Source organism: Myxocyprinus asiaticus, chromosome 9 (genome assembly GCF_019703515.2).
Source record: "Myxocyprinus asiaticus isolate MX2 ecotype Aquarium Trade chromosome 9, UBuf_Myxa_2, whole genome shotgun sequence".
In the NCBI taxonomy this organism is placed as follows: Eukaryota; Metazoa; Chordata; class Actinopteri; order Cypriniformes; family Catostomidae; genus Myxocyprinus; species Myxocyprinus asiaticus.
The window spans coordinates 26602529-26626998 of record NC_059352.1 but is presented as its reverse complement, the minus strand read 5'-3'; the positions used below and the strand labels follow the sequence as shown (position 1 = coordinate 26626998).

Here is a 24470-nt window from a genome sequence, read left to right as displayed (position 1 = left end):
AAAAATTATTATCAAGAATATGATTTTTGCCCTAATATCAAAGGTCTTACTAGAAATTAGGATCCAGCGTGAATTTTCTTGATAAAAAAAATATGATTGTGCCTGGTAACATGTGCATGTAAAATGTCTAGAAATAGCATTTTAGCTTAGCGTAAAGCTGACAATTTACACAAGGTTTATTTCTATTTCTTCTGCTCCAAACTTACTTCAAACTTACTTCTCTGTCAGCTCGTATGACTGTATCACATCATAAGAAAGTGTTTCACTGCTGTTCAAATGCACTTTGGATCGCATCATTTATATGTATAAATGTTTTCCATCTGAAAGGACTAAATATTAAATGAAACAAATGACAATAAAATGCAAAGTAATCTCTTCAGTAATCAAAATACTTTTTGAATGTAACTGTATTCTAATTACCAATGATTTAAATTGTAACTGTAGTGGAATACAGTTACTAATATTTTGTATTTTAAATACGTAATCCTGTTACATGTATTGCGTTACTCCCCAACCCTGCTGACAACATAGCTTAATCATTAACTAATAGATAAAAAATTATGTGTAAATTTAATGGTTGTTACTATAAATATAATGCAAAAGTGATTATATTGAAATAATATAAAATATAACTTATAATATAAATATAACTCCCTCCCTTCCTTCCTTCCTTCCTTCCATCCTCCCTCTCTTTCTTTCTTTCTTTCTTCCGTCCTCCCTCCCTTTTTTATAATCTTGAGGAATGAGTCAAAATTATTGTATGTAGTAATTGCCATTATGTTGCACAAATGTTGTCCATAGACATTAGATTACCAAGAATATAATTTAACACAAATCCCTATAATAAAAAGGCAATAATAAGAATTCAAAAAACGTTTACATGCAGTAGATACATTTCCAGTGCTGGATTATTTAAAACACCAGTTTTACACAAGGTCTTTCATGTTGTTTGTCAGGAAATATGTAATGAATGCAATACGATTGTTTTAAAAGTCTCATAAAAGTCATCAGAATTAGACAAAAAGGTGCCATCTCATTTTTTTAATTGTAACCATGGTCTTTCAGTCCAAATTCATAAAGAATAATTTGAGAGAAGCACTTCTGTTGATTTTCATCTTACTCTAATACATTGGCCTGATGTTGATTGATCGGTCATTTGGAATAGGAATTAATTGTTTAATGGTGTCCTCTTAGGTTCAACTGAACCTAGATGGACTGGATAAGAGCTGTTATTTTATTTAATGTCTGAATCTGTCCAGAAATGGCTGACCTTATTCCTGTAGCTCTTGTGTCTGCAGTTTTTACTTAAGAAGTCTGTCAACATTACCCATTCAGTATGTCTCTTTTCTAAACAACTGATTTCTACCATGTTTGTTTTTTACAGTGCAATCTTTTCTTTCTTTAAAGTTTTTATCTGTACACCATATAGATACATGATTGTTTTGGTTCTGACCATGAGTCAGTAATATTTGGTGTATATACACTCCCATGTTAGTCTGTATACACACCCATGATAGGGGCTTCAAATGCTTTTGTAGACTATGTTACACTTTATTACCCTTGTTGTTTCCTGCTGTAATTACAGAAAGCCACAGGTGCTGCAGGGGGTGCCTTACCAAGAAGAAGAAATGGAAAAGTATTTTTAGGTAAGTCTGTTTTGAAGTAAAAAAAAAAAAGAAAAAAAAAAAAACATTTTTAACCTAGTCTAAAACCCAAAATAGAGTCATGTGATGGTACCTTGAACCCTTTTGAATAAGTCTCATATTATTCTGTTTAGCAACCTCACTCATCCCTGGCTGGGGCTAAATTTAGCTTATTTATTTGTATATGTAGTCAGTAACTGTTCTAAATCTAAGGTGCCACATGGTTGCACTGGCCTAATCTTCTGCTGTGGAGGGTTGGTTTACAGTGGGCTGCTATGCCTGTCAGCTGCTGTGCCCTATCAACCCCCCAGGCTGACACACTTCTACCATTGGAGGGGTGACGTAGGAGGAGGGGGACCAGGGGTCTTTTATTCTCGTGCATCCAATCAATATAAATGACTCCTCTGTTTGAGGGCAATATGTCAGAAAAGATGCCAGTCATTTAGTTAACCCTCAGTGCCTTGCCAGGTATGACATTTAGACAACTCTGACTAATCTATTAAAGATAATATCAGTGTTGATCAGGTGTCTTCTTTTAGTCTGATGATCTAATCAGATTGCATAGCCATGTTATCAGACCACAGACAAAACCCTTGAAATTGAAATGTAAAATCTAATTTAACTGGCATGTTGTCTTCAAAATAATATATTAAGGTATACCCTATATTAAGGCTCTATTTGCCTTTAAATCGAAGTCCCCTTTTAAGGCAGTTCAGTCCACAATTGGGAACTCTCCCGGGCAGCTATTTTCTATTGATACAAGCTCCTATCTACTTGAATGGGGAAAGACCGAAATCTTCAAAACTGTTGGTCAAGATAATGATAAATGTACATATTTTAAATCAGCAGTAAAATGTGACAACAATGGTATCATAAGTTGTGCTTTTTTAGCTGATGATGCTAAGGGTCAGCTAATACACATGTGCTATTTCGAGTTTACTGACAGGCAATGTCTGTATCTAGAAAGGGATTGGCTCTTTTAGCTGTATGACAGGACTTCCTTTTCTACATCCACCTTACTGGGTGTTCCAATTTCTCCCATTCATTTTAATACAAGTACTCCATCTAGGAATAAAGAGTCTCTGTTCTAAATTCAGTTTATAAAACTGCAGTGACTTAGCACTATGCTATAATATATTTTGACTACATTTGTGAGACCAATATTATACCGTTGATCGCAGTCAAGCTTTATAGTTTAATCAATCAACAGTCAATCTATAGTTTATCAATAATTACATGAAGACAGCTATGGTATCCAATCACTTATCAGATTTTAAGTAGTTGACATGACATATCAAGCAGTGTGTGACATGCCTTACTTCTCTCTCAAATGACTTTAAACTACATTTTTCGAATTCTTGTATAATTAATTACAATTTCTGTTGTATTCATGACCACATTTTTATTTATTTGTCACACTTATCTCACACTGTGAATTCGGCAACACTAGGTGAAAAGTTTTGTTGCTGAAATCGGTCTGTTTACTGAAATTCGAATCAGAGCCTTCCCACGCATGGGCAAGTGTGCACTCCAGTTTCTGGGTGAAATGCCCACAAAATGGCGCCAAAAGCGAGAGTATTTTTAGTTGTAAATGATGTAATACAGTCAATAGGTAGGCATATTTTATTAACTCTACCCACCCTAAACCTAACTGTCAGTGGAGTAAAAATTTAATTTAAGAGCGAAAACAGCATTCAGCATTGTTTATGTGAATGCGATTACTTCCTGGTTTCATTGGGATCAGAACAAGTGTCTCGGAGGCTGCTCGCACAACACACTATCAGTAGCGCTAGAAAGAAATGTGTTTACACATGAATTGATCCAAAAATGACTGATGGGGGATACCGCTTGTCAGTTTGGCTTAATGGGATTTAGTTCAGGGCAGGGGCGTAGTTTCCAGGGGGGGATGGGGGGAAGTAACCCCCCCAATAATCAAAACAAGCAAGTACAACCCACCCAATATTTATACCATGATCAATGGAAACATGTAGATGCTTCATGCTGCAACCCCCCCAATATTCAAGCCAAATCTACGTCCTTGTTTCAGGGTATATGACATTTCAGAAGCAACATGTCGATTTCCAGTGGGATTGTGTTGGTTATCTACAGTACATCTGCACTCAGTGTTTTTTTTTTTTTACTTTTAAACTGAAAGAAATTAATTGTACTTTTGAAAAATATGCTTAAAATGATGTTCACTCACATAAGATAAAGAGTAGTCAAATCAGTCATAGTGAAAAACTGTCTTATACTACATGCGCTCCCTTACAAAAAATCAAGAGTTCTGACAAACTTGCCACAAATTTGCCACTTATTATTTTCACTTGCAAATGAGCTTGTGATTCGCCACAAATGTCTGCCAGAAATTTGCAGCTCTTCACCGGTAGTGGTGAACCTGCAGCAAACTTTTGGCAGCAATGGACAATTTGCTGCAAGTTTGTTGCAATACTCATTTGCATGTGAAAATAATCAGTGGCGAACTTGCGGCAAGTCTGCGGCAAGTGCTGGGTGCACAATTATGAGTGCCACCATGTTGAGATCATACAACCAGTATGTTAATATTCCCCAGTAATTAGATGCCTTTACTCACGGAAAAAATGAATCAAGGCTGACTGTGAATAGAACATTTTGTACAATGGCATCGGTACCTGAAAAACTTTGCTATTGCTTGATGCTGAATGTATGCCGTTAGGTGTCAGCACAACATAAACTAAACTATTGCTCAGTGCACCTGAGTGAGCTGCAAAAAAGTTAAAAACTGACAAAGGCACTTAAAATGTACACTTTCCCTTATGGATCAAAATATTAACCTAAAATATTTATGTTGGATAAAAAAAATGTGCTGTTCGGATATTGATTCAATTAAGGCAGCTAAAGAAAACATGTTACAGCAGAAGTATACCAGTGACACAAGGCTGAAACATTTGTCTTCGTCCTTCTCTTATATGACGTATATGAAGAGAAATCCCTTTTCTAGTGTTTACATTTTGTGCAGTTTCTTCAAGTGTTTATTAATAATTTTTGGGATATTTTTTAAGCACTTGTTCTCAGTACAGTCATCCCATCAACTCTTGATTAAAAATAACTCTCTTTGCTTCCTTTCCTGAAGATTTAGAACTTAACCGTGATTTTAATGGAGATGATTATGAGTATGAAGATGAAGCCAAGCTTGTCATATTTCCAGACCACTTTGAGATTCCTTTACCAAATATTGAGGAGTTGCCCGCACTGGTTAGTGAGTGTGTGTGTGCGTTCATGCTCCCTTAAGCTCTGCATGCTAAAGTCCTGATTTGAGTTCTGTTTGAGTTTCAGTACTTGCCTGCAAACATCACTTTTATTCTGTCTACAGATAAACTTAGGTACTGTATATACTCACTGTTTATTTCTCTCATTGTGTACACTGATATCATGAGATGTTGTATATTTTGTCTTTTGTATTTTTCTCATTTCACCAGTAAAAGATGATATTGTTATACTCTAAACACAAAACAAAATTATTTCCTATATAAATTCTCATAAATACAGTATTTCTACATTGTTACACAGCATGTTTTGTGTTTTTATTGTTATTAAAGAGTAATGCTTTTGAATGAAATTATGAATTATGAATGATTATTGATAGCGAATTTACACAGTATTCACTAAAAATTCCCCAAAACATAAAAAGAAAAAGAAAAAAGAAAACGTGCATTTTCCACAAGGCTGTTGCAAGATTTCTCAAATTGCCAAATATTGTCAGGTTAATCTGGCCAATATCTCGATCTATCAATACCCATGGTGTATGAAAATGAATTAGGCCCAGTTTTGTTAAGTACTTGTTCATACAACACATTTAGATGCACACAAATAAACACACAGAGACACATCGTTTGTATTGTAGACACTGGCAATTGCATGGAGTGCTTACATACCAACTGTTACTTCGCTAATGCTTATTACCTAGTTATCTAATTGCACTGTGTAACCTGTCTGCTCAGGATTCAGATTTGGCTTAAAATTAATCCGATTAGCTGTAGTCTGCACGACTTTCCAACTGACTGTGATTACTTAAGCACTTACAATTATTATTACATACAGTTTGATGTTACTTATGTTCATATGTCTCTGTAACTTTCAGGTGACAATAGCCTGTGACGCTGTCCTCAATGCTCCATCTCCATACAAAAAAAAGGAGTCTGATTCATGGGAAGAGGAGATCCAAGTATCTAGACATGCCAGAAGTCTCAGACAGCAGGAGAATGACGTTCGGATTCCTCCCAGGTTGGTTGCATGGGAGCCCAGTGTCATATGGACCTCCTAGTACGCTAGAGATGACTGATGCTTTCTTTAGAACACAGCTTGAATTGGATATGTCTGCCTTCCATGCCAAGTGGAATAATATCAAACAATCTGTACATGTGTGTTGAGGAGGTGGAATTTTTTTTTAGGAGATACCTTATTAAAATACTCAGGAGAACTCTTTGAGATCTATGGGGCAATGCATGCTATTGGTGGTTCTCAACTTGTGGGTTGTGACCCAAAATTGGGTTGGAGGTCTGTTCTGATAGGGTCGTGGACAGCAGGGGAAAATTAATGCTAAATGCAAATAATAAAATCCAACTAACCATACAATCATGCATATTTAGGATTGGAAAATAAATAAACTTATCAACTTTTGAAAGGGAGGAGAAAACTCTTCCCATATCTTCTGTTGTTGACTTCAAAGGCTGAGTCTAATCAAACTCTACTGTATTTTGGCACAAATTCTTCTACCTCTTCATAGAAATAGTCTAGATTAGGAAGATGCCAACATGTGCAGGTTGCATTAAAATGCCCTCTTCCTCAAAAGCCTTGAACAAATCTATGCAAGGTAAAATGACCCAGATTACATAAAATATTTGCTAAGAGGATAAACATGGTTTGTGTTGACCATAACGTTTTGTGTGCTAGATTATTGGCTGCGAAAATGTATATTATTTTAACTGTTTAATTATTATTTTTTATTTAATATTTTATTATATATTATGGGCTCTATTTTCATGAGTGCACAAGTTCTAAGTGCAATTGTCGTGCCTATGCAAGTGGGCGTGGGTGGGAGTGTTTGCGCTATCTGTGGGTGTATGCGCGCAAACTGTGTGTGTATTGTATGTTAATGAAGTGGCACAACTTCATTATTTTGATTATATTTTCTTTTCATTTGAAGTGTGATTTGAATTTAGAAATATATTTGGTTTATTTTAAATTTTTTCGTGTTTCAATAAATGAATTTGATTTTTCAGAATTAACAAGAAGTGGAAGTGAGTTCCGATACAATCACTGTTAATACTAGCCATGTCAGTAGATTAAAAATATTAATAATACTTACATTCTTTATAATTTACTGGAGCGTAAATCCAAGTCCTGACAAGAACCACATTTTCCATGCGTATAAAAGGAGCGTCACTGTTATAGAAATATGCCTGACATACAACAAGGATGCATTTAATGCACAAAAGAGTGCAAGTCCATATTTCTATTCTTCTAAATCATTGCATACAGTCCATTTACACTATCAACTTCTTATGAATATGCTGTCTTTACTATATGACTATATAATAGGACACAGACAGAGAAGAATTAAATTGCACTTGACCCATTCTATTAGTGCTTTGCGCATGTAATTTTGCCAAACCCACTTGCGCCTAGACTTAGTGCATGCTTGCATGAAAATACCAAACGTTCCTGGCCATGCCCACTGACTTTGTGTGTATGACTTATGGCATTGCGCTGCGCTTAGTGCTAGCGCTCTTAAAATATGGCTCTATATCTATTATTAATACTACTACATTTCAGTGTTTGTTTTTTAAGGAAATCTTTGTTTACTTTTGTGCAATAAACAATGTCTACTTGACACTACTTGATGTAAAATCTTAGTCTTGAGGCAAAACCAGTTGAGAACCACTGCTGTAGAGATGTATTTAAAATTGTCTCATAATCAGAGACTGTGATCTTGGCTTAGTTTAAACAGTTTAAGAATCTTTTTTTTTTTTTTTTTTTTTGCAGCAAATAATTAGTAGATGACAGAGCAAGTGTTTGTGTCTTCAATATGGTTTATGTTCTATTAGTGGCTGGAAGTGCGCCAAGTGTGAAATGAGAGAGAACCTATGGCTAAACTTGACGGATGGATCTGTCCTCTGTGGGAAATGGTTCTTTGATGGGAGTGGAGGGAATGGACATGCCCTTGAGCACTACAGAGAAACCAACTTCCCCCTGGCAGTTAAGCTTGACACAATAACACCAGATGGAGCAGGTTAGTATCTCTACATGACAGTTTTTTAGAGTATTTCAGGAAATACATTGGTTCACATTTATAAAACAAAAATTGTAACCTTGTACGTAATTTGTACAAACAACCAGATCAATCAATAGTAATTTAGTTTTTCATGGAAGAAATGGTGTACGAGTATTTCATCTTTATTCATTACTCTCTTTCGCAGATGTTTATTCCTTCGATGAAGAAGAAGCAGTGCTCGATCCTCACATATCAGAACATTTGTTACACTTCGGAATAGATATGCTGCAAATGCAAAGGGTATGTTTTTCTCTCTTTTAGCAATGACTGATTGTAATTTTTTGGTTCAGTACTAAACATCAAAAGACCTTATGTAAAATGTAGACTATAGCAGTAGTTCACAAATGATGGGTCATGACCCCAAAATGGGAAAAAGTGTCTCAGATAACAGGGAAAAAACAATGCTGAAGGCAAATGACAAAATGAAACTAACCATATAACTGTACATAATTAGCATAGCAAAATAAATAGGCATGTAAACATTTAAAAGGAGAATCCTTGACGTTAAAGGCTATACATTCAACGAATACTCACTTTACTCACAAATTAGGAAATAACAGGTTGCATGACATACCCTCATTCTCAAAAAACTTTGAACAAAACTATGCAAGATAAAAGGTTTGGTACTGTGTTGGGTCGCCACTTATTTTCCAGTGTAAATTCACATGTCTGTGTGCATCCCTCACAGACAGAGAATGGCAACCATACAGACAACCACGTGCAGCTGCGAGTGAGCGACTGGGAAGTGATTCAGGAGACGGGGCTAAAGCTGAAGCCTGTCTATGGCTCAGGATATACAGGCATCAAAAACCTTGGCAACAGCTGCTACCTTGGCACCACTATGCAAGTTCTGTTCAGTATTCCAGAGTTTCAGAGAGCGTGAGTATTCATACAACCCTCTACTACATCTTCCTTCCATTGTCATTAGGTGTATCTTAATAATAATAAACTTTCTTTTTTAGTCTCATAATCCGTGCCATCTCTCACTCTAATTTCACTTTTATTTTTTTATCTGTTAATGATTTTGATTCACTTGACAAGAAGCCTGCCAGGTGTATAATATCTGGTTGAGGTCTCAGTCAATTTAATATGTGACAATATGTAATTATTGCTTTCTTTCCTGTATTTATATCTCAGGTATGTTGGGAGTCTACAGAGAATATTTGACTACTCACCTCTTGATCCAACTCAGGACTTCAACACACAGATGTTGGTGCTTTTTGTCGTGGAACATCAATATCCATGTTAAATATTAAATTATAAACATTACAAATATTTGTTTTCCAGAAACTTTCGAACTTTCTTCAGTATTGCTATGAATTTTTATTCAGTATCATTCAATGCAATATTATAATTTTTATTGCATTGTGCAAATATTGTATAATTTATAGATGCCATCTAAAGGAAACGTTTGTGTTCTTATTTTTCAAGGGCGAAACTAGGCCATGGACTTCTCTCAGGCCAGTACTCTAAACCTCCAATGAAATCAGAACTCATTGAACAGGTGATAAAAGAAGAATACAAGGTATTTGACTTGGTCTGTCTTGCTTGATATTTTGTTTGAATAGATTCAAATAATTTTGTTTATTCTAACAGGATATTCTGCAGTTGCATCACTTTGTGTGATGTCTTACTGGGTTGCAAGACCAATACCGTACCTATTATGACTAACAGTTATATATCTGAGACCCAAGCAACATTAAATGTAAAGTGTGTGATTTTTTATGTTAAAATACTTAATTCAAAGGTTGATTCCCCCGAAGAGTGTAAACAATGGGGCACTTTCGAAACATTGCTCTGTTTATTATAGTTGTTAGTATTAGTATTTGTAGTAGTATTTAAGCGGGCCAGCATATTAACATCTGGCTCAACTAATTTCCACTTCACCTTTATTATGCTAATATGGTTGTGGTGATGTTTGTTTGTTAGTTTGTTTGGTTTGAATAGTGCCACAATATCAGATATTAACTAGTCTGTCTTAAAGTCTGTCCTCAAGTCTGTCTTTTACTGTTCTTATCCCAACAGTTTAAAGACCTGATTTTAGGTGCCCTGCATTTTTTTGTCATTTGGAGGTCATAAATCAACTTAATCACACATTTCGACTTAATTAGATAGTAGATATTTAAGATAATATCATTTTTACAATTCCAACAATGGAGAGACTTTTGTCTTTTAATTTAATTTTTTTATGAATTGTCAACTAAACAACCATCCTGGCCTTAAGAATGGCACTCTTCAAACCAGCTCTCATAATAGACTCACTCATGGTCAGTGCATTTTTAAAGTTTCATTTTCTTTTTCTGTAACTCTGAGCCTGGGTGTATCGTGCTGTTTTCCTCTGCAGCAGCAGCAAAGAGGAATTTCACCAAAGATGTTTAAAGCTCTGGTCAGTAAAGGACACCCAGAGTTCTCCTCAAACCGGCAACAAGATGCTCACGAATTCTTCCTGCACTTAATTAACCTAGTTGAGGTATGAATGTGTTGTTCTCTTATGTGCTCCTGTTGTTGATTCAGAATGCCTTGGTTGATCTTACCTTGATTTTTTTCTTGATCTTAAAGGAATTTTCCAGGTTCAATACAAGTTAAACTCAATCAACAGCATTTGTGGCATTATATTGATTACCACAAAAATACATTTTGACCCTCCTGGTCCCTCCTTTTCTTTAAAAAAAGCAAAGATCTGGGTTACAGTGAGGCACTTACAATGGAAGTGAATGGGGTAAATCCATAAACGTTAAAATACTCACTGTTTTAAAAGGATAACCACAAGATGATTTGCTGTGTAAACATGATTTTAGTGTGATAAAATCGCTAACAAACATTTTCTGCGTAAAGTTATAGCCAATTTTACAACTTCTTGCCATGGCGATGTAATGTCAACAAAACCTAAAATGACTGTAAAAATTATGATTTAAACAACTTTACAGCTCAAATAATACATGAGTTATAATAGAAGAATTAGTGTAAGTGCTTTTATAAAATTATAAGCTTCACATTTTTGCCTTTAAACCCTCCAAAAATTGGCCCCATTCACTTCCATTGTAAGCACCTCACTGTAACCCAAAAGAAAAGAAAAGAAAAGAAGGGACGAGTCGAAATTATTTTGTGCGGTTATCAATATTATGCCACGAATGTTTTCGATCAAGCTCAACTTGTATTGAACCTGGAATATTCCTTTAAAACATTTACCTTAGTACAACCTTGAACCTCTGCTATATATAAAAAAATAAAAAACGATTCCTTTGAAACAAGGGTTTCTAGGGTTTGGCTGAAATTTTCCCAGACGTGTTTGTAGACTTCGAGTCTTGTCAGCAGGCTCTAGTTTCAGGAGACACTTTCGATTGCACTCTCTTTCCCTCTGCTGGCAGACACACACTTGTGGTTTGAAGTGACTTTCTCAACTGAGTTAAAATTAGATACCCATATCAGTTACACAGGGCAGATAACGCTTCCTTTTACCCTCCCCTGCTTGGTCCATGTCCAGAATGAAAGCTGTTGCCTTGCCTTAACACTTCCATGACCCAAAAACAAACAACAGTAGGTGCCACGTTATTAGACTTTTACATTGTGAGACATACTGTTTAAGTCAGCATGAAACGGCATTTGTAACCCATTTTACCTCTTTAATGTGACTTATTTCTGAGTGAAATTTCAGTGAGAACAACATAGGGCAGTGCATGATTTTATCCATTGCGAATTGATTGGATTGTGAAAAATGGTCTTAATGTGACAGGTGGTTGGAAGGGAGGGATTGAAAAATGACATCAGCCAAAAAAGGATCAATTTAATGTTTGAAATTTTTCTTCTTCTTTGGATTAACGTGCACCCATGAATCATTCACTGACCAGAACGTATATGACTGAAAGGCATAGGATATTAAATAGGGTCATTTTTGTGTTTATTTTGGTTTTGTATGTTTGATTTTGAAGTGATAAAACTCATCAGTAGCTCAATTTCGAAGTTAAAATCAAAAGTGTCGAACCTCAAAAAGCCAAGTTAGACCTATATTCCCTGTCCATGATTAGTGCTTTGAGTTTTGTGGCTGTCCTCAGCTGTGCCTTGTGTAAAATAACGTAAGGGCCTTGAACAGTAAGGGGATCTTATAGTGCATTTCTTCCTCCTCAGCAAGTTTTTTTCTCTGCTGAGTGGTATCTGGTATCTTAGACTTGATAGAGTTAGACTGGTATATTTTTGTATGGCCTTAGAATAGGGAGACTGTCGCACGATGACCTCGTTGATCTTAATTATGGACTTAATCTGCACAGTCCCTGAAGCGGCCTGAATTGAAATAGAATGATGATTGGTTGGCCTTTTTTACAACTGTTATCATATGAGCATTTTAGCAATTTTATGTTGTTATTTGACTTGTTATTGCTGGTAATTTGTTAATTGTGTCAGTTATTTCATGACTTTTCAATGCTGTATATATAAGTCCTTGAACCAGAGTTTAAAATGAACACATGTCAGGCACCAAATGTGAGTAAAAATTGACTTTCAGTTGGCTAGTGACTTGATTTGGAACTGCAACATAAAACATTTACATAAGGTGATTGGCTCTTTTACCTGTAAGGTGGGACTTCTTTTATACATCTGCTGACTGTTGGCTGCCGTTGGACGTTGAAATTTCTCTCATTCATTTTAATAGAAGTGGCCCGTCTCTGGCTCAATCGACAGCGTTCATTTTTACTTGCCCCTCCTTTTCTTTAAAAAAAGCAAGCATTGCAGTTACAGTGAGGTACTTACAATAGAAGTGAATGGGGCCAATCTGTAAACGTTAAAATACTCACTATTTCAAAAGTACACAAGACATAAACAATATGCGTGTTAACATTATCTACTGCACCATCCCTCATACAGAGCAGAATTTTATACAGGTGCCATTGTGTTTTGCTATTTCCAGAGGAACAGTAGTGGCTCTGAGAACCCCAGTGATGTGTTCCGTTTCATAGTGGAGGAGCGGATCCAGTGCTGTCAGTCACAGAAAGTGCGGTACACACAGAGAGTGGACTATCTTATGCAGCTGCCTGCACCCCTTGAGGCCGCCAGCAATAGAGGTAATACCCTCCAAAGCAGCCTGAAACACTGTAGTCTGAATTTGTAGTCACTTATTGTTGAGAACTTAGAAATATATTTTCCCAATTTTCTTTCAATTAATCTGATAGATATAATGGTGTTTTATTAGACTGTGGTTTCATTGTTTGTACAGAGGAGCTTATAGCATATGAGAGTAAGCGAAAGGAAGCTGAGGAGAACATGCGGCCCCTTCCAGAGCCAGTGAGAGCACGAATCCCCTTCACTGCCTGTCTACAAGCCTTCACTGAGCCGGAGAATGTTCCAGACTTCTGGAGCTCTGCACTGCAAGCCAAGTCAGCCGGAGTGAAGTAAGCAAGGTTCTGCCCTAAGACTTTTGAGGGACTTGCCACACATATGCAACAATTCAGAAGAACATCACGTGATTTACACAGACAATCCATTTCTGGACGAGAGGCATAAACGTTGTGAAATGTATGCCTTTTAAACGAAAACATATTAGTGTGGACGTGGCTTTAGAAAGGTTATTACAAATAATCTCTATAACCAGTTAATTAAAACAGTGGTTCTCAACTGGTTGATTGTGATTCAAAATGAGTCGCTTATCTGTTCTAGTCACAGACAGCAGGGAAAAAACAATGCTAAATGCATCTGCTCTTTTAAAAGGGAGATGTAAACACTTCCCATATATTTTGTTGTTGTCAACAAACACTGTGTATCCAATCAAACCCTACAGTATCTTAATATAAATTCATCTGTCACTTGATAATATGGCTTAGACCAGTACTATATTAACCCGGGCCCACAAGAAAAAAAAAAAGAATTGTCAAAATATTAATAACTACAGTCTTGACCAACACAAAATAGGTATTGTTTGAAAGCTTAGAAGCTCTACTTTCCAATGCATGCAGGCATTATGAAAAAAACTGAACAAGTGCTTTGAAATTTGCAGACAAATCAGAAGTGTTCTGTTTTGATAATTAAAAAAAAATTGCACTGTATTATTGCAATCAGTAAAAACATTAAGCTCATCAAATAGCCATGTGTCATATGTTGTTGAAAAGCTCTCAAAGAGTAGAATACAACCAGCCTATTTGTTTTATTCCCACAAATATAGCTAAGTATATTTCTTTGAAGATTTTGTTGACATTGCTTATATGCTGCGTCTTTGCTTATAACTTTAAGAAAAATAATTGGAACATAAATTGTCTCATACCATTATTTAGAGGAGATGATAATCTTTCAAATGAGCCTAACATCAAAGTAATCGGATGCAACGATCATTAGATAATCATTGAGTCAATAGGCACTCATTCTGTGAAATCTCATAACACAAATCATGTCTGCATGCTATGCAAACCGGTAGTCATTGCTGTGTTTGCATGTGTAATTAGTTCTTTCGTAAGAAATTTTATTTATATATTGCCTCCAATGTATAAATAAATTCAAAAACTATTTTTGGACAGTATGGTAAATTATTTTTGTAATGCTATAACTTTTGATTGCTTTGTCGTATCAACATCAATTCTCAGATACAGTTGACATGATTGGGAACAAAACAAAAGCTTTTTCGGAGCCTTATTTACTCCCAGAGATATATAATGTAAAATAAATAAACCTAATTTTCTTAGGCTGAGAGTCTCAGAATTTATCATAATCTATATCATTAAAACATTTGAAAAGTTTTCTTTAATTTTATTTTTAGTTATAAGCCTTTAATTTTGGGTATGCCACTGAAACATTTAAAAGGCCTTAAAGGGTTAAGACTATGTTAGGCTGGTAAATCACATTTCTACTCTTGTTCATTTTCCTCAACAGCCATGTTAATAGTTTAGAATATTGTTGAGCCTATGCATTTCATTTCGTATTAATTTAATATTAATATATTAATATTCAAATATTAATAATATTAGAATATTAATATAATTCAATGTTTGATTTAAATTTAAAAACTATTAATTTTGTGCGATAAACAATTTTGATATTGTGTTGTACCTCCACTTAATGCCCAAAGTACAAAATGTGTCTTGAAGCAAAAACAGTTGAGAAGCATTTCTTTAAATAACTGTATCTTTCTCTCTCTTCAGGACGTCTCGCTTTGCAACCTTTCCTGAGTACATGGTAGTACAGATGAAGAAGTTCACATTTGGGGTGGACTGGGTACCCAAAAAGTTAGGTGAGTGAATTTAAGTGGTCTTGATTTGATTTTACATTGTTGTAGTTAAATTCACGTATTGCTGACTAAAGCATGTAATATAATCATACAGTTTTGTTTCAGCAACCATTTTGCTTGTACAAAATTCTGCATCTGCCTTTTTTTTTTTCCTTCATCCTGTTAAAGGGCTTTTTGATACCCTGTACTGGTCAAAGCAGATTTATTTTATCTTCTTGTTTTTCATCTGTGTTTGCCCATCACAAGCTCTCTTGTGCAATTCATACCATCACATGTTATGCATGTTGAGCAATGCTTAATGACTGCTTGCCTCAAAAGACCATCTGTTTACAAGGTGCAAATTTGCTCAGCAGAAGCTTTTGTTTTGTCCAGCAGAGGGTACTGTAACACTGCGTGTCTGGCCAGTACATGAGCCATTAGGATCAGAGACAGTTTGAGGAGTTTAATGGTCACTGCAGTAGAGCCACAAAAAGGCAAAAGGTCAGCAGGGTTTTAAGAATGTAAGAATACCCAGAGTCTGAGCATTTATTAACATGCATAGCTGTAATGTTAATAACTGCATGTTAAAATCTGATCACAACCAAAGTTGTGAACATGGCATCTACTGTTTCTTATGTTGTGGATTTGTGTCGGGTGATCTGTTTTGATTCTTATGATGATATGTTTTAAAGAATGTTTTTACTGTGTATAGCATGATTGATTTGAATTGGTCTAGTGTTTACATTAACCTGCTCAGGGACAGCAGATAAAATTGGGCCATTTTGGCTTAATCTGGTACATTCATGTAAATTAATGTGTATTGCTCCCAATATATAAATAAATTCAAAAACTATTTTTTGTCATATATTTTCATATATTATTTGACAAATAATTCCCTCCTTTTCCATCTATTTAGATATTTCTGTAGATTTACCTGATTTCCTGGACTTAAATCGTCTCCGGGCCACAGGGCTACAGCCAGGAGAAGAGGAATTGCCTGATCTTACACCTCCCATTGTCATTCCTGAAGATACCAGAGGTGAGTAGTTCATTAGAAGAATCTTTACATTTATGCATAATAAATATTAATATGCAGTTGTCACATGCCACCTTATTGTGTTGCTGCCTATGTTTTGGGACCTTCTTCAAAATGATGTGAATACATTTTAGAATAAATGTAAGATTTTCCCATTGACTAACTGAAATCTTGCTTTTGCATTCAGGCAGTTCAACAAACAACTCTTTGGAATGTAAGTGCCACTTTGATTGTATATGCAAAATTCAAAAACATATATCACAGTAATTCGTTTTTGCTTAGAATGGCCAGATAGATTCTCTTTGTGTGTCATGGGCCTGCTTCCATATTGATTTGGAGCCATTGTTCCGTCTACCTGTTCCTCAGCTCCAGAAATAGATGAATCATCTGTGATGCAACTGGCAGAGATGGGCTTCCCTCTGGAGGCCTGTCGGAAGGCAGTATACTACACTGGGAATATGGGGGCAGAGATGGCCTTTAACTGGATAATAGCGCACATGGAAGAGCCAGGTAGGACCTCGTGACTTGACTAAATTTGACTTGCTTTAAACACTCATTTTTTACCATATAAAACAAATATTATTTAAAAAATGAATAAAATGTTTTTATAAAATAATAATTATACAGTCATTGTGAGTTACTACTTTCAACATAGATAACATGAAACCACTCTTTGTTAGCGGTCTTGCACCTATGATTTTAATGAGAAGCTAAATTGTAATAGAATATTAAGTAGGTTAAATTAACTTGCATGATCTCAAGTGTTAGTAATGAAACCACTGATGAAAATAATTTATACCATGTTAAAATGCTGACACTAGTTATTTGTCAGAAGCAGTTTTACAGTCTCTAGTCACATAGTCAAGTAATCAGTGGGAAAAGGGTCATGTGTCTGCCATTTTAGCTGCATTGGCTAAAAGGTTATTGCCTTTTTGTTGGAGCAGATGTGTGAGGAAAAATTGAGCAGAAGGCAGTGACACCTAATTGCATTCTGCCTTGATAGGAACACTTTCATTGTATACATTTAGACATTAACTTGCTGTCATTTGCATACTAGCAATCCCATTGCCATTCTCTTCAAAATCTAGCATGATTTCATTATAACGGTATGTACTTAGGCACATTCTAAATTATATATTAATTATTTTGTGTTTTATAATGAAAAACTATCATATACGTACATGCTGTTTCCGTAGAGGAAACGTGAATTTTAACTGGCCTCTGTGTTGCCTTGAAGATAAATAAGCCATAGAGGTCTGGCTTGCTTTGTGGGGCTCATTGTCTGGGTTCCAGCAAGAGAGTAATATTTCATGTTTGGATCATGCCTCTAAGCTGGGGTCTAAAATACAAAATGTGACATAAACAGTTATGTTCAATGATGAGAACAGATTCATGCCAAAGTAACTGAGCTGAATGCTGAAAAAAACAATGTTTTTGTCTTAAAGGGATAGTTCACCCCAAAAATCTATCATCATTTAACCACCCTTATGATGTTTCAATCCCATGAAATGCTAGGCAAAATGTCACCATTCATCTTGATTCCATCTTTTCCATACAATGAAAGTGAATAGTAACTGAAGCTAACATTCTGCCTAACATCTCCTTTTATGTTCATTGGAAGAAAGGAAGTCATACAGGTCTTGAACAATGTGAAGGTGAGTAAATGATGACAGAATTTTAAATTTTTGGCTGAACTACCCCTTTAAATCCAGCTAAGTTTAATCACATTTATATAAGGTTGTATTTCAAGTCTCTTGCTATACACCCTTATTTACCAAAATGCTTCTGGCTAGTAAAAACAGTCCTCACAGCTCAGCATCACCTGTGAGCTGGAAATTCTGTCCTCCTCACTTTCCTTCCCCAGTTAAGCAGCCACCTGAGTAGTTGCGGTTCTAGACCATTTTAACTGTTTACCAACCGAAATTGAGTAAAAATGATGAAAAATTAAACAAAAAGGCTCATGACAAATGTTTGAGTCAATACACCTGAAAATTCTGGGTTTGTCCACAAACTATATTCCATGTTGTTCTTTAGAAAAAAAAAAAAATTATTGAGTAAAATGAATTTATGGATTATAAAGCACGCTTATATGTCTTCTAAATGGTCACCATTTATTTTAAGATTGTTGCAATTTGTAAACACATTTTTAACTTCTTTAGTTCATTTTAAATGGGCAGTGTAACAAATTATTTTTTAAAAGTACAAATAGTATTCCATGTAGTATCCAAATTACTAAGAGGTCATAAAAGCTGCATGCTTTATAGAAAATGCTGTTTAAAATGTTTTAGATGGAAGACATGCCACAAGACACGCCAACTTCTCAAAAGTATTTGGTGTCAGCTACCCTAATATTTGACAGCACCCTTATTGACATGGTGTTACTGACCCCCCAAAAATAGTGGCCTATAGAGTCTATAGTGGTCCAGAGCCTATTAGTTTCACATCTCCTAGACTCGTGTGGCTTATGTATGCTCCGCAGCTACAGCTGGGCCTGTTTCTACTAGTGGTCAACCCATATGGATTTTTTAATGATCGATGCCGATATCCAGAGAGCAGGGTATCCGATAGACCGATACAATGCCAATATATTACATAATTTATTATAGTAAAAAACATAAAATTACAAAAAAATGGGGGGCCTGGGTAGCTCAGCGAGTATTGATGCTGACTACCACCCCTGGAGTCGCGAGTTCGAATCCAGGATGTGCTGAGTGACTCCAACCAGGTCTCCTAAGCAAATTGGCCTGGTTGCTAGGGAGAGTAGAGTCACATGGGGTAACCTCCTTGTGGTCGCCATAATGTGGTTCGCTCTCGGTGGGGCGCATGGTGAGTTGTGCGTGGATGCCGCAGAATAGTGTGAAGCCTTCACATGTGCTATGTCTCTGTGGTAACGCGTTCAACAAGCCACGTAATAAAATGCGTGGATTGACTGTGTCAGACGTGGAGGCAACTGAGATTCGTCCTCCGCCACCCGGATTGAGGCGAGTCACTACGCCACCATGAGGACCTAGAGCGCATTGGGAATTGGGCATTCCAAATTGGGGAGAAAATAAAAAAATAAAATTGCTAAAAAATGATTAACATTTTTTAACTTTGTAAAAAAGAATCTTTAAAAAATACAATTTTATTTTAAATGATAGATAGCATTTTCTTCTGATTTCTGTTTAGTCATAACATTTTTGTAATTTATTTGCAAATGAAGAAATTGTTAATATATTAGGAAGAAGGAAATAACAGTACACATAGTAGTCCAGCAACCATGTAATCACATTTTCTCACAAAAGACAGAATCAAATCAATTGTACATACAGTACATAGTAAATAAGACATTTACTTATAGTGTACGTGAAGCGCTTTTACTTTAAAGTTGCACTCATGCGTTCCTGTGGATCCACCACGAGCAGCAATCTACAGTTTAAATGGCCTGGATCTGCTTGGATTGTCATGGACTGACCGTTATGATTTGTGAATCAGAGGAACTTTTGATCCTGATCATGAAGTTTTGATTCTGGCTGATAGAATACACGCTTCAGAGGAAGATATTATTAGATGAGCGCTCGACTGTAAGAAACGGATAGATTTTTAAGAGGTTCGTGAATAAACATCAGCTTAAACAAGACATCCGCATATTTGCTGACGGTAAATGATAGAAGTATGATTTTTGCATTTTTATCATTAGACAATAAAGTTAAAAGTTACAGGTAAATGCTGAGGAGAGGCTGATAAAATACGTGCTTTAAAGGAAGAAATGTGAACACTCCACAGGACGCTGGATTTGCACAAGTTTTGTAAGGTTTGTTTATTGCATTTTTTTAAACGAGGTATCCGCATATTTGAAGGTGGTATATTATATTCGTTTTATTGATATCTGTCTATTTATCATTAGACAAGACAGTTAAAAATTACAGGGAACTGTTGAGGAGAGTGAAATACACAAGCACTTTAACATTATGAGCTCAGACGCGTCTACCGAGGCTCTGATATGCGGACCATTTGAATGAGACTGTGTTGCACATCATTCTATTATTGTATGGCATATATGGCATGGCATGTAAAAAAAAAAAAACATGGTTGTGTTATGGCATGTAACAAAAAAACCAAAAAAAACCATGGTTGTTTACATGCAAGCAGGCGATTCTCGGTACCCTCGCGGCCTTAAGAAACAAATTGGCCAAACACGAAAATTTATCAGCTGATGCTGATCATTTAAAAATTCCGAATATCTGCAGATTTATTGGCCTTGCCGATATATCGGTCGACCACTAGTATACAGTATATAGTCACTGTTTTGATCATGGTTTTTAAGGATGAGGGCATGTAGACCTTATTAGTAGTGGCATATTTAATTTTTGATGGAAATGAAAACAAGACTGAGAGGGAAAGAAATACAGTCTGTACAATGTCATGCCCTATGTAAAACTGTATAAAGATCCTAGATTACGTGTAATTTTCACAACAAGTTTTTTGTCCTCTTAAATTTTTGGGAAAGATTGTTTCAGTGTTTTATCAGCTGAACGATCAACACCTGTTTAAACAACAGTACAACCCACTGAACAGACTGTACTTCTATCCCTCACAGCCTCGTTTTCTTTCCCATCAAAAATTGAAAATGGTGCTACTCTGTATAAGTTCTGTAGTCACAGCTAAAGGGCATTGTTTGGCACAATGTACAGCTGAGTACCTTATTGCTTAATTAGAACACTTGCTCATGTAGGATTGAGGCAGGTCACTTTGTAGCTAGTTGTCATACAGTAACATTTGATCCTAAACAATATAGGATTAGTTGCAGACTACAGGGTTTTAGGTATGGATTACATGGTTTATGTTCATCTGAGTTTCCAGTTTATCTGAGTAGAAATCTAAATAGAGCAGTGATTGCGTGTTATATTTTCATCCACTCTACCCATTTAATGATTAAATCCTTGCCCCTGAATGCACACTGAAGTCCTTCATGAAGTACTTTTGAATCAACTAACTGCATTATCTGTGTTCTGGTATATATACAGTATATATGCAGTGTTGGGGAGTAACGGAATACATGTAACGGGATTACGTATTTAAAATACAAAATATAAGTAACTGTATACCACTACAGTTACAATTTAAATAACAGGTAATTAGAATACAGTTACATTCAAAATGTATTTTGATTACTGAAGAGATTACTTTGCATTTTATTGTCATTTGTTTCATTTAATATTTAGTCCTTTCAGATGGAAAACATTTGTACATATAAATGATGTGATCCAAAGTGCATTTGAACAGCGGTGAAACACTTTCTTATGATATGTTACATTCATACAAGCAGACAGAGAATTACCTTTGAAGTTTGGAGCAGAAGAAATAGAAATTGTCAGCTTTACGCTAAGTTAAAATGCTATTTTTTGCCATTTTACATGCACATTACCAGGCGTTGCATTTTTTTATCAAGAAAATTCACGTTGGATCATAATTTCTTTTTTCTAGTAAAACCTTTGATATTAGGGCAAAAATCGTATTCTTGATAATAATTTTTATATTGTTTTCCTGTAAAAATATCTAAAAATCCTTAAAACAAGATCAATTTCATTAATCTTGTTTTAGAAACAACACTGCATAAGATATTTAGGTTTTTCAGAAAATGTATTTTTAACGTGTATTTTGTCTCGCTCTTTTTATAGTCAAAACCAGTGAAAAACCTGTGCTAAAGAAGTAATCCAAAGTGTTTAGAATACGTTACTGACCTTGAGTAATCTAACGGAATACGTAATCTGTAGTGGAATACATTTCAAAAGTAACCCTCCCAACCCTGTATATATGTAATAACACTACATATGTGTGAAGAAAGACAGCTACACATGTCTTTTATGTCTCCTGTGATACTAACTGTAGATTTTGCTGAGCCTCTGGCAGTTCCCACTTATATGGAACCAGACCTGCCCAGTCCCAGCCTTCCTGCTATTAGTCCACTACTAGACAACCAGCCTCCAGAAGAGAGCATCTCCATCCTTACTTCCATGGGCTTCCCCAGACATCACACTATCAAGGCTCTCAAAGCCACAGTGAGTGCCCCGCCAGCAATCATTTTCTATTCACTTTAGGAAAAGTGCTTCACAGTGCTATCTGCTTCAAATTTGTTGAGGTTAATCATTTTTAAAGCACATTTACTAAACTGTAACTTACTAAAAATTAGGAGATTTGATCCTTTGGCAGGAAGGTACACTGTAAAAAAAAATCCTGTTGTTTTTACAAAAAAAAAAAAAAAAAAAAAAAAACTGGCAGCTGTGGTTGCCAGAATAATTATGTAAAAAATACAGTAAAAATATAAACAACTTTACAGAACAACCTGTAAAACAGTTCCATTCCCTGATTGAGGGAACGAGAGGTTGTGTCGATGTAGTGACACTAGGGGCCACTCTTGGGATCCCCAAACACCTCTGATTTTGAAAAAAGGCAAATGAGAATTGGCAAGTGGAATTTGCATGCCACTCCCCCGGACATACGGGTATAAAAGGAGCTGGCTCGCACCCGCTCGTTCAGGTTTTGTGCTGAGGAGCCAAGACAAGGTTTGAGAAAGATGGTCCTTCCTCAGGGAATTCGTCAGGGGGGTGCTGTCACGAGGAACGTGAGGTCCGAGAACCACATCTGGGTGGGCCAGTAGGGTGCTACCAGGACGACCTGCTCCTGATCCTCCCTGACCTCGCACAGGGTCTGTGCAAGTAGGCTCACTGGGGGAAACGCATATTTGCGTAGTCCCGGGGGCCAGCTGTATGCCAGCGTGTCTATACCGAGGGGTGACTCGGTCAGGGCGTACCAAAGCGGGCGGTGGGAGGATTCCCGGGAAGCAAACAGGTCTACCTGTGCTCGACCGAATCGACTCCAAATCAGCTGGACCACCTGGGGGTGGAGTCTCCACTCTCCCCTGAGTGTAACCTGTCATGACAGCGCGTCCGCTACGGTGTTGAGGTCGCCCGGGATGTGAGTGGCTCACAGCGACTTGATGCACTGCTGACTCCAGAGGAGGAGATGGCGGGCGAGTTGTAACATGTAGCGGGAGCGTAGGCCAAGGCAAGGGCTACCGTCACCATATTGTCTGTCCGGACCAACATATGCTTGCCCTGGATCCACGGCCGGAGCCTTCGCAGGGCGAGCAGTACTGCCAACAACTCGAGGCAGTTGATGTGCCAACGTAGCTGCAGGCCAGTCCAAGAGCCGGTGGCTGCATGCCCATTGCATATGGCACCCCAGCCTGTCCGTCGTAACCACGACACACCTGGAGACCTGCTCTAGGGGAACCCCTACTCCAAGGGCTGAAGAGGCGGCGACAGATCGGCGTGATGACCATGCGACGTGTCCCGCGGCACCAACCCGAGTGGTGTGGCCACCGCTGAGGATGCCATATGCCCAGGAGCCTCTGAAAAAGTTTCAGTGGAACCGCTGTCCTCCGTCTGAATGCCTTCAGACATTTCAGCACCGGCTGTGCACGCTTGTTCGTGAGACGTGCTGACATCGAGTCCAACTCCAAGCCGAGAAAAGAGATGCTCTGAACCGGGGAGAGCTTGCTCTTTTCCCAGTTGACCTGAAGCCCCAGCCGGCTTAGGTGTGTGAGCACCAAGTCCCTGTGCACACACAACACATCCTGAGAGTGAGCTAGGATTAGCCAGTCTTCAAGATAGTTGAGGATGCGGACGCCCACTTCCCTTAGCGGGGCAAGGGCTGCCTCTGTGACATTCGTGAAGACGTGAGGGGACAAGGACAGGCCAAAGGGGAGGACCTTGTACATGGTATGCCCAGCCCTCAAAAGCAAACCGCAGGAAGGGTCTGTGTTGAGATAAAACCGTGATGTGAAAGTATGCTTCTTTCAGGTCTACCGCCGCGAACCAATCTTGATGCAGGAACGCTCGCTAGAATGCGTTTTTGCATCAGCATCTTGAATGGGAGTCTGTGAAAAGCCCGGTTCAGTACTCGCAGGTCCAAGGGCTGTAAAACCCCTTCTTCATCTCGGCTGGAGGGACAGTCTCTATCGCACCCTTCCGTAGAAGGGTAGCGATCTCCGCACGCAAGGTAGCGGCGTTCTCGCCCTTCACCGAGGTGAAGTGGATGCCACTGAACCTGGGCAGGTGCCTGCCGAACTGAATTGGGTAGCTGTGTCAGACGGTTCGGGTCAGCCATCGCGATGGGTTGGGAAGCGCAAGCCACGCGTCCAAGCCCTGGGCGAGGTGGACCAAGGGGACAATCTTGTCGGACGTACCAGCGGGTGGGGTCCCGCAGCGGGGCGGAGCCTGAGGCGCCACATCGAGAGGGCTCGAGCCCTGTGGC

At 37.4% G+C, this 24470-nt stretch overlaps 1 protein-coding gene across 1 annotated transcript in view; it reads left to right on the top strand.

The window, feature by feature from the left end:
- Nucleotides 1-24470, top strand: part of LOC127445614 (ubiquitin carboxyl-terminal hydrolase 13-like) — a 38361-nt gene that overhangs the window by 4382 nt on the left and 9509 nt on the right. Inside the window, exons 3-18 of the mRNA XM_051705790.1 lie at nucleotides 1586-1646; nucleotides 4753-4874; nucleotides 5761-5903; nucleotides 7727-7911; nucleotides 8099-8193; nucleotides 8642-8832; nucleotides 9091-9162; nucleotides 9385-9478; nucleotides 10298-10423; nucleotides 12854-13007; nucleotides 13160-13334; nucleotides 15072-15160; nucleotides 16053-16175; nucleotides 16360-16386; nucleotides 16539-16682; nucleotides 22044-22213. Of these exons, the coding sequence (XP_051561750.1) occupies nucleotides 1586-1646; nucleotides 4753-4874; nucleotides 5761-5903; nucleotides 7727-7911; nucleotides 8099-8193; nucleotides 8642-8832; nucleotides 9091-9162; nucleotides 9385-9478; nucleotides 10298-10423; nucleotides 12854-13007; nucleotides 13160-13334; nucleotides 15072-15160; nucleotides 16053-16175; nucleotides 16360-16386; nucleotides 16539-16682; nucleotides 22044-22213 (1971 nt within the window). The remainder of the gene's footprint in view (nucleotides 1-1585; nucleotides 1647-4752; nucleotides 4875-5760; nucleotides 5904-7726; nucleotides 7912-8098; nucleotides 8194-8641; nucleotides 8833-9090; nucleotides 9163-9384; nucleotides 9479-10297; nucleotides 10424-12853; nucleotides 13008-13159; nucleotides 13335-15071; nucleotides 15161-16052; nucleotides 16176-16359; nucleotides 16387-16538; nucleotides 16683-22043; nucleotides 22214-24470) is intronic.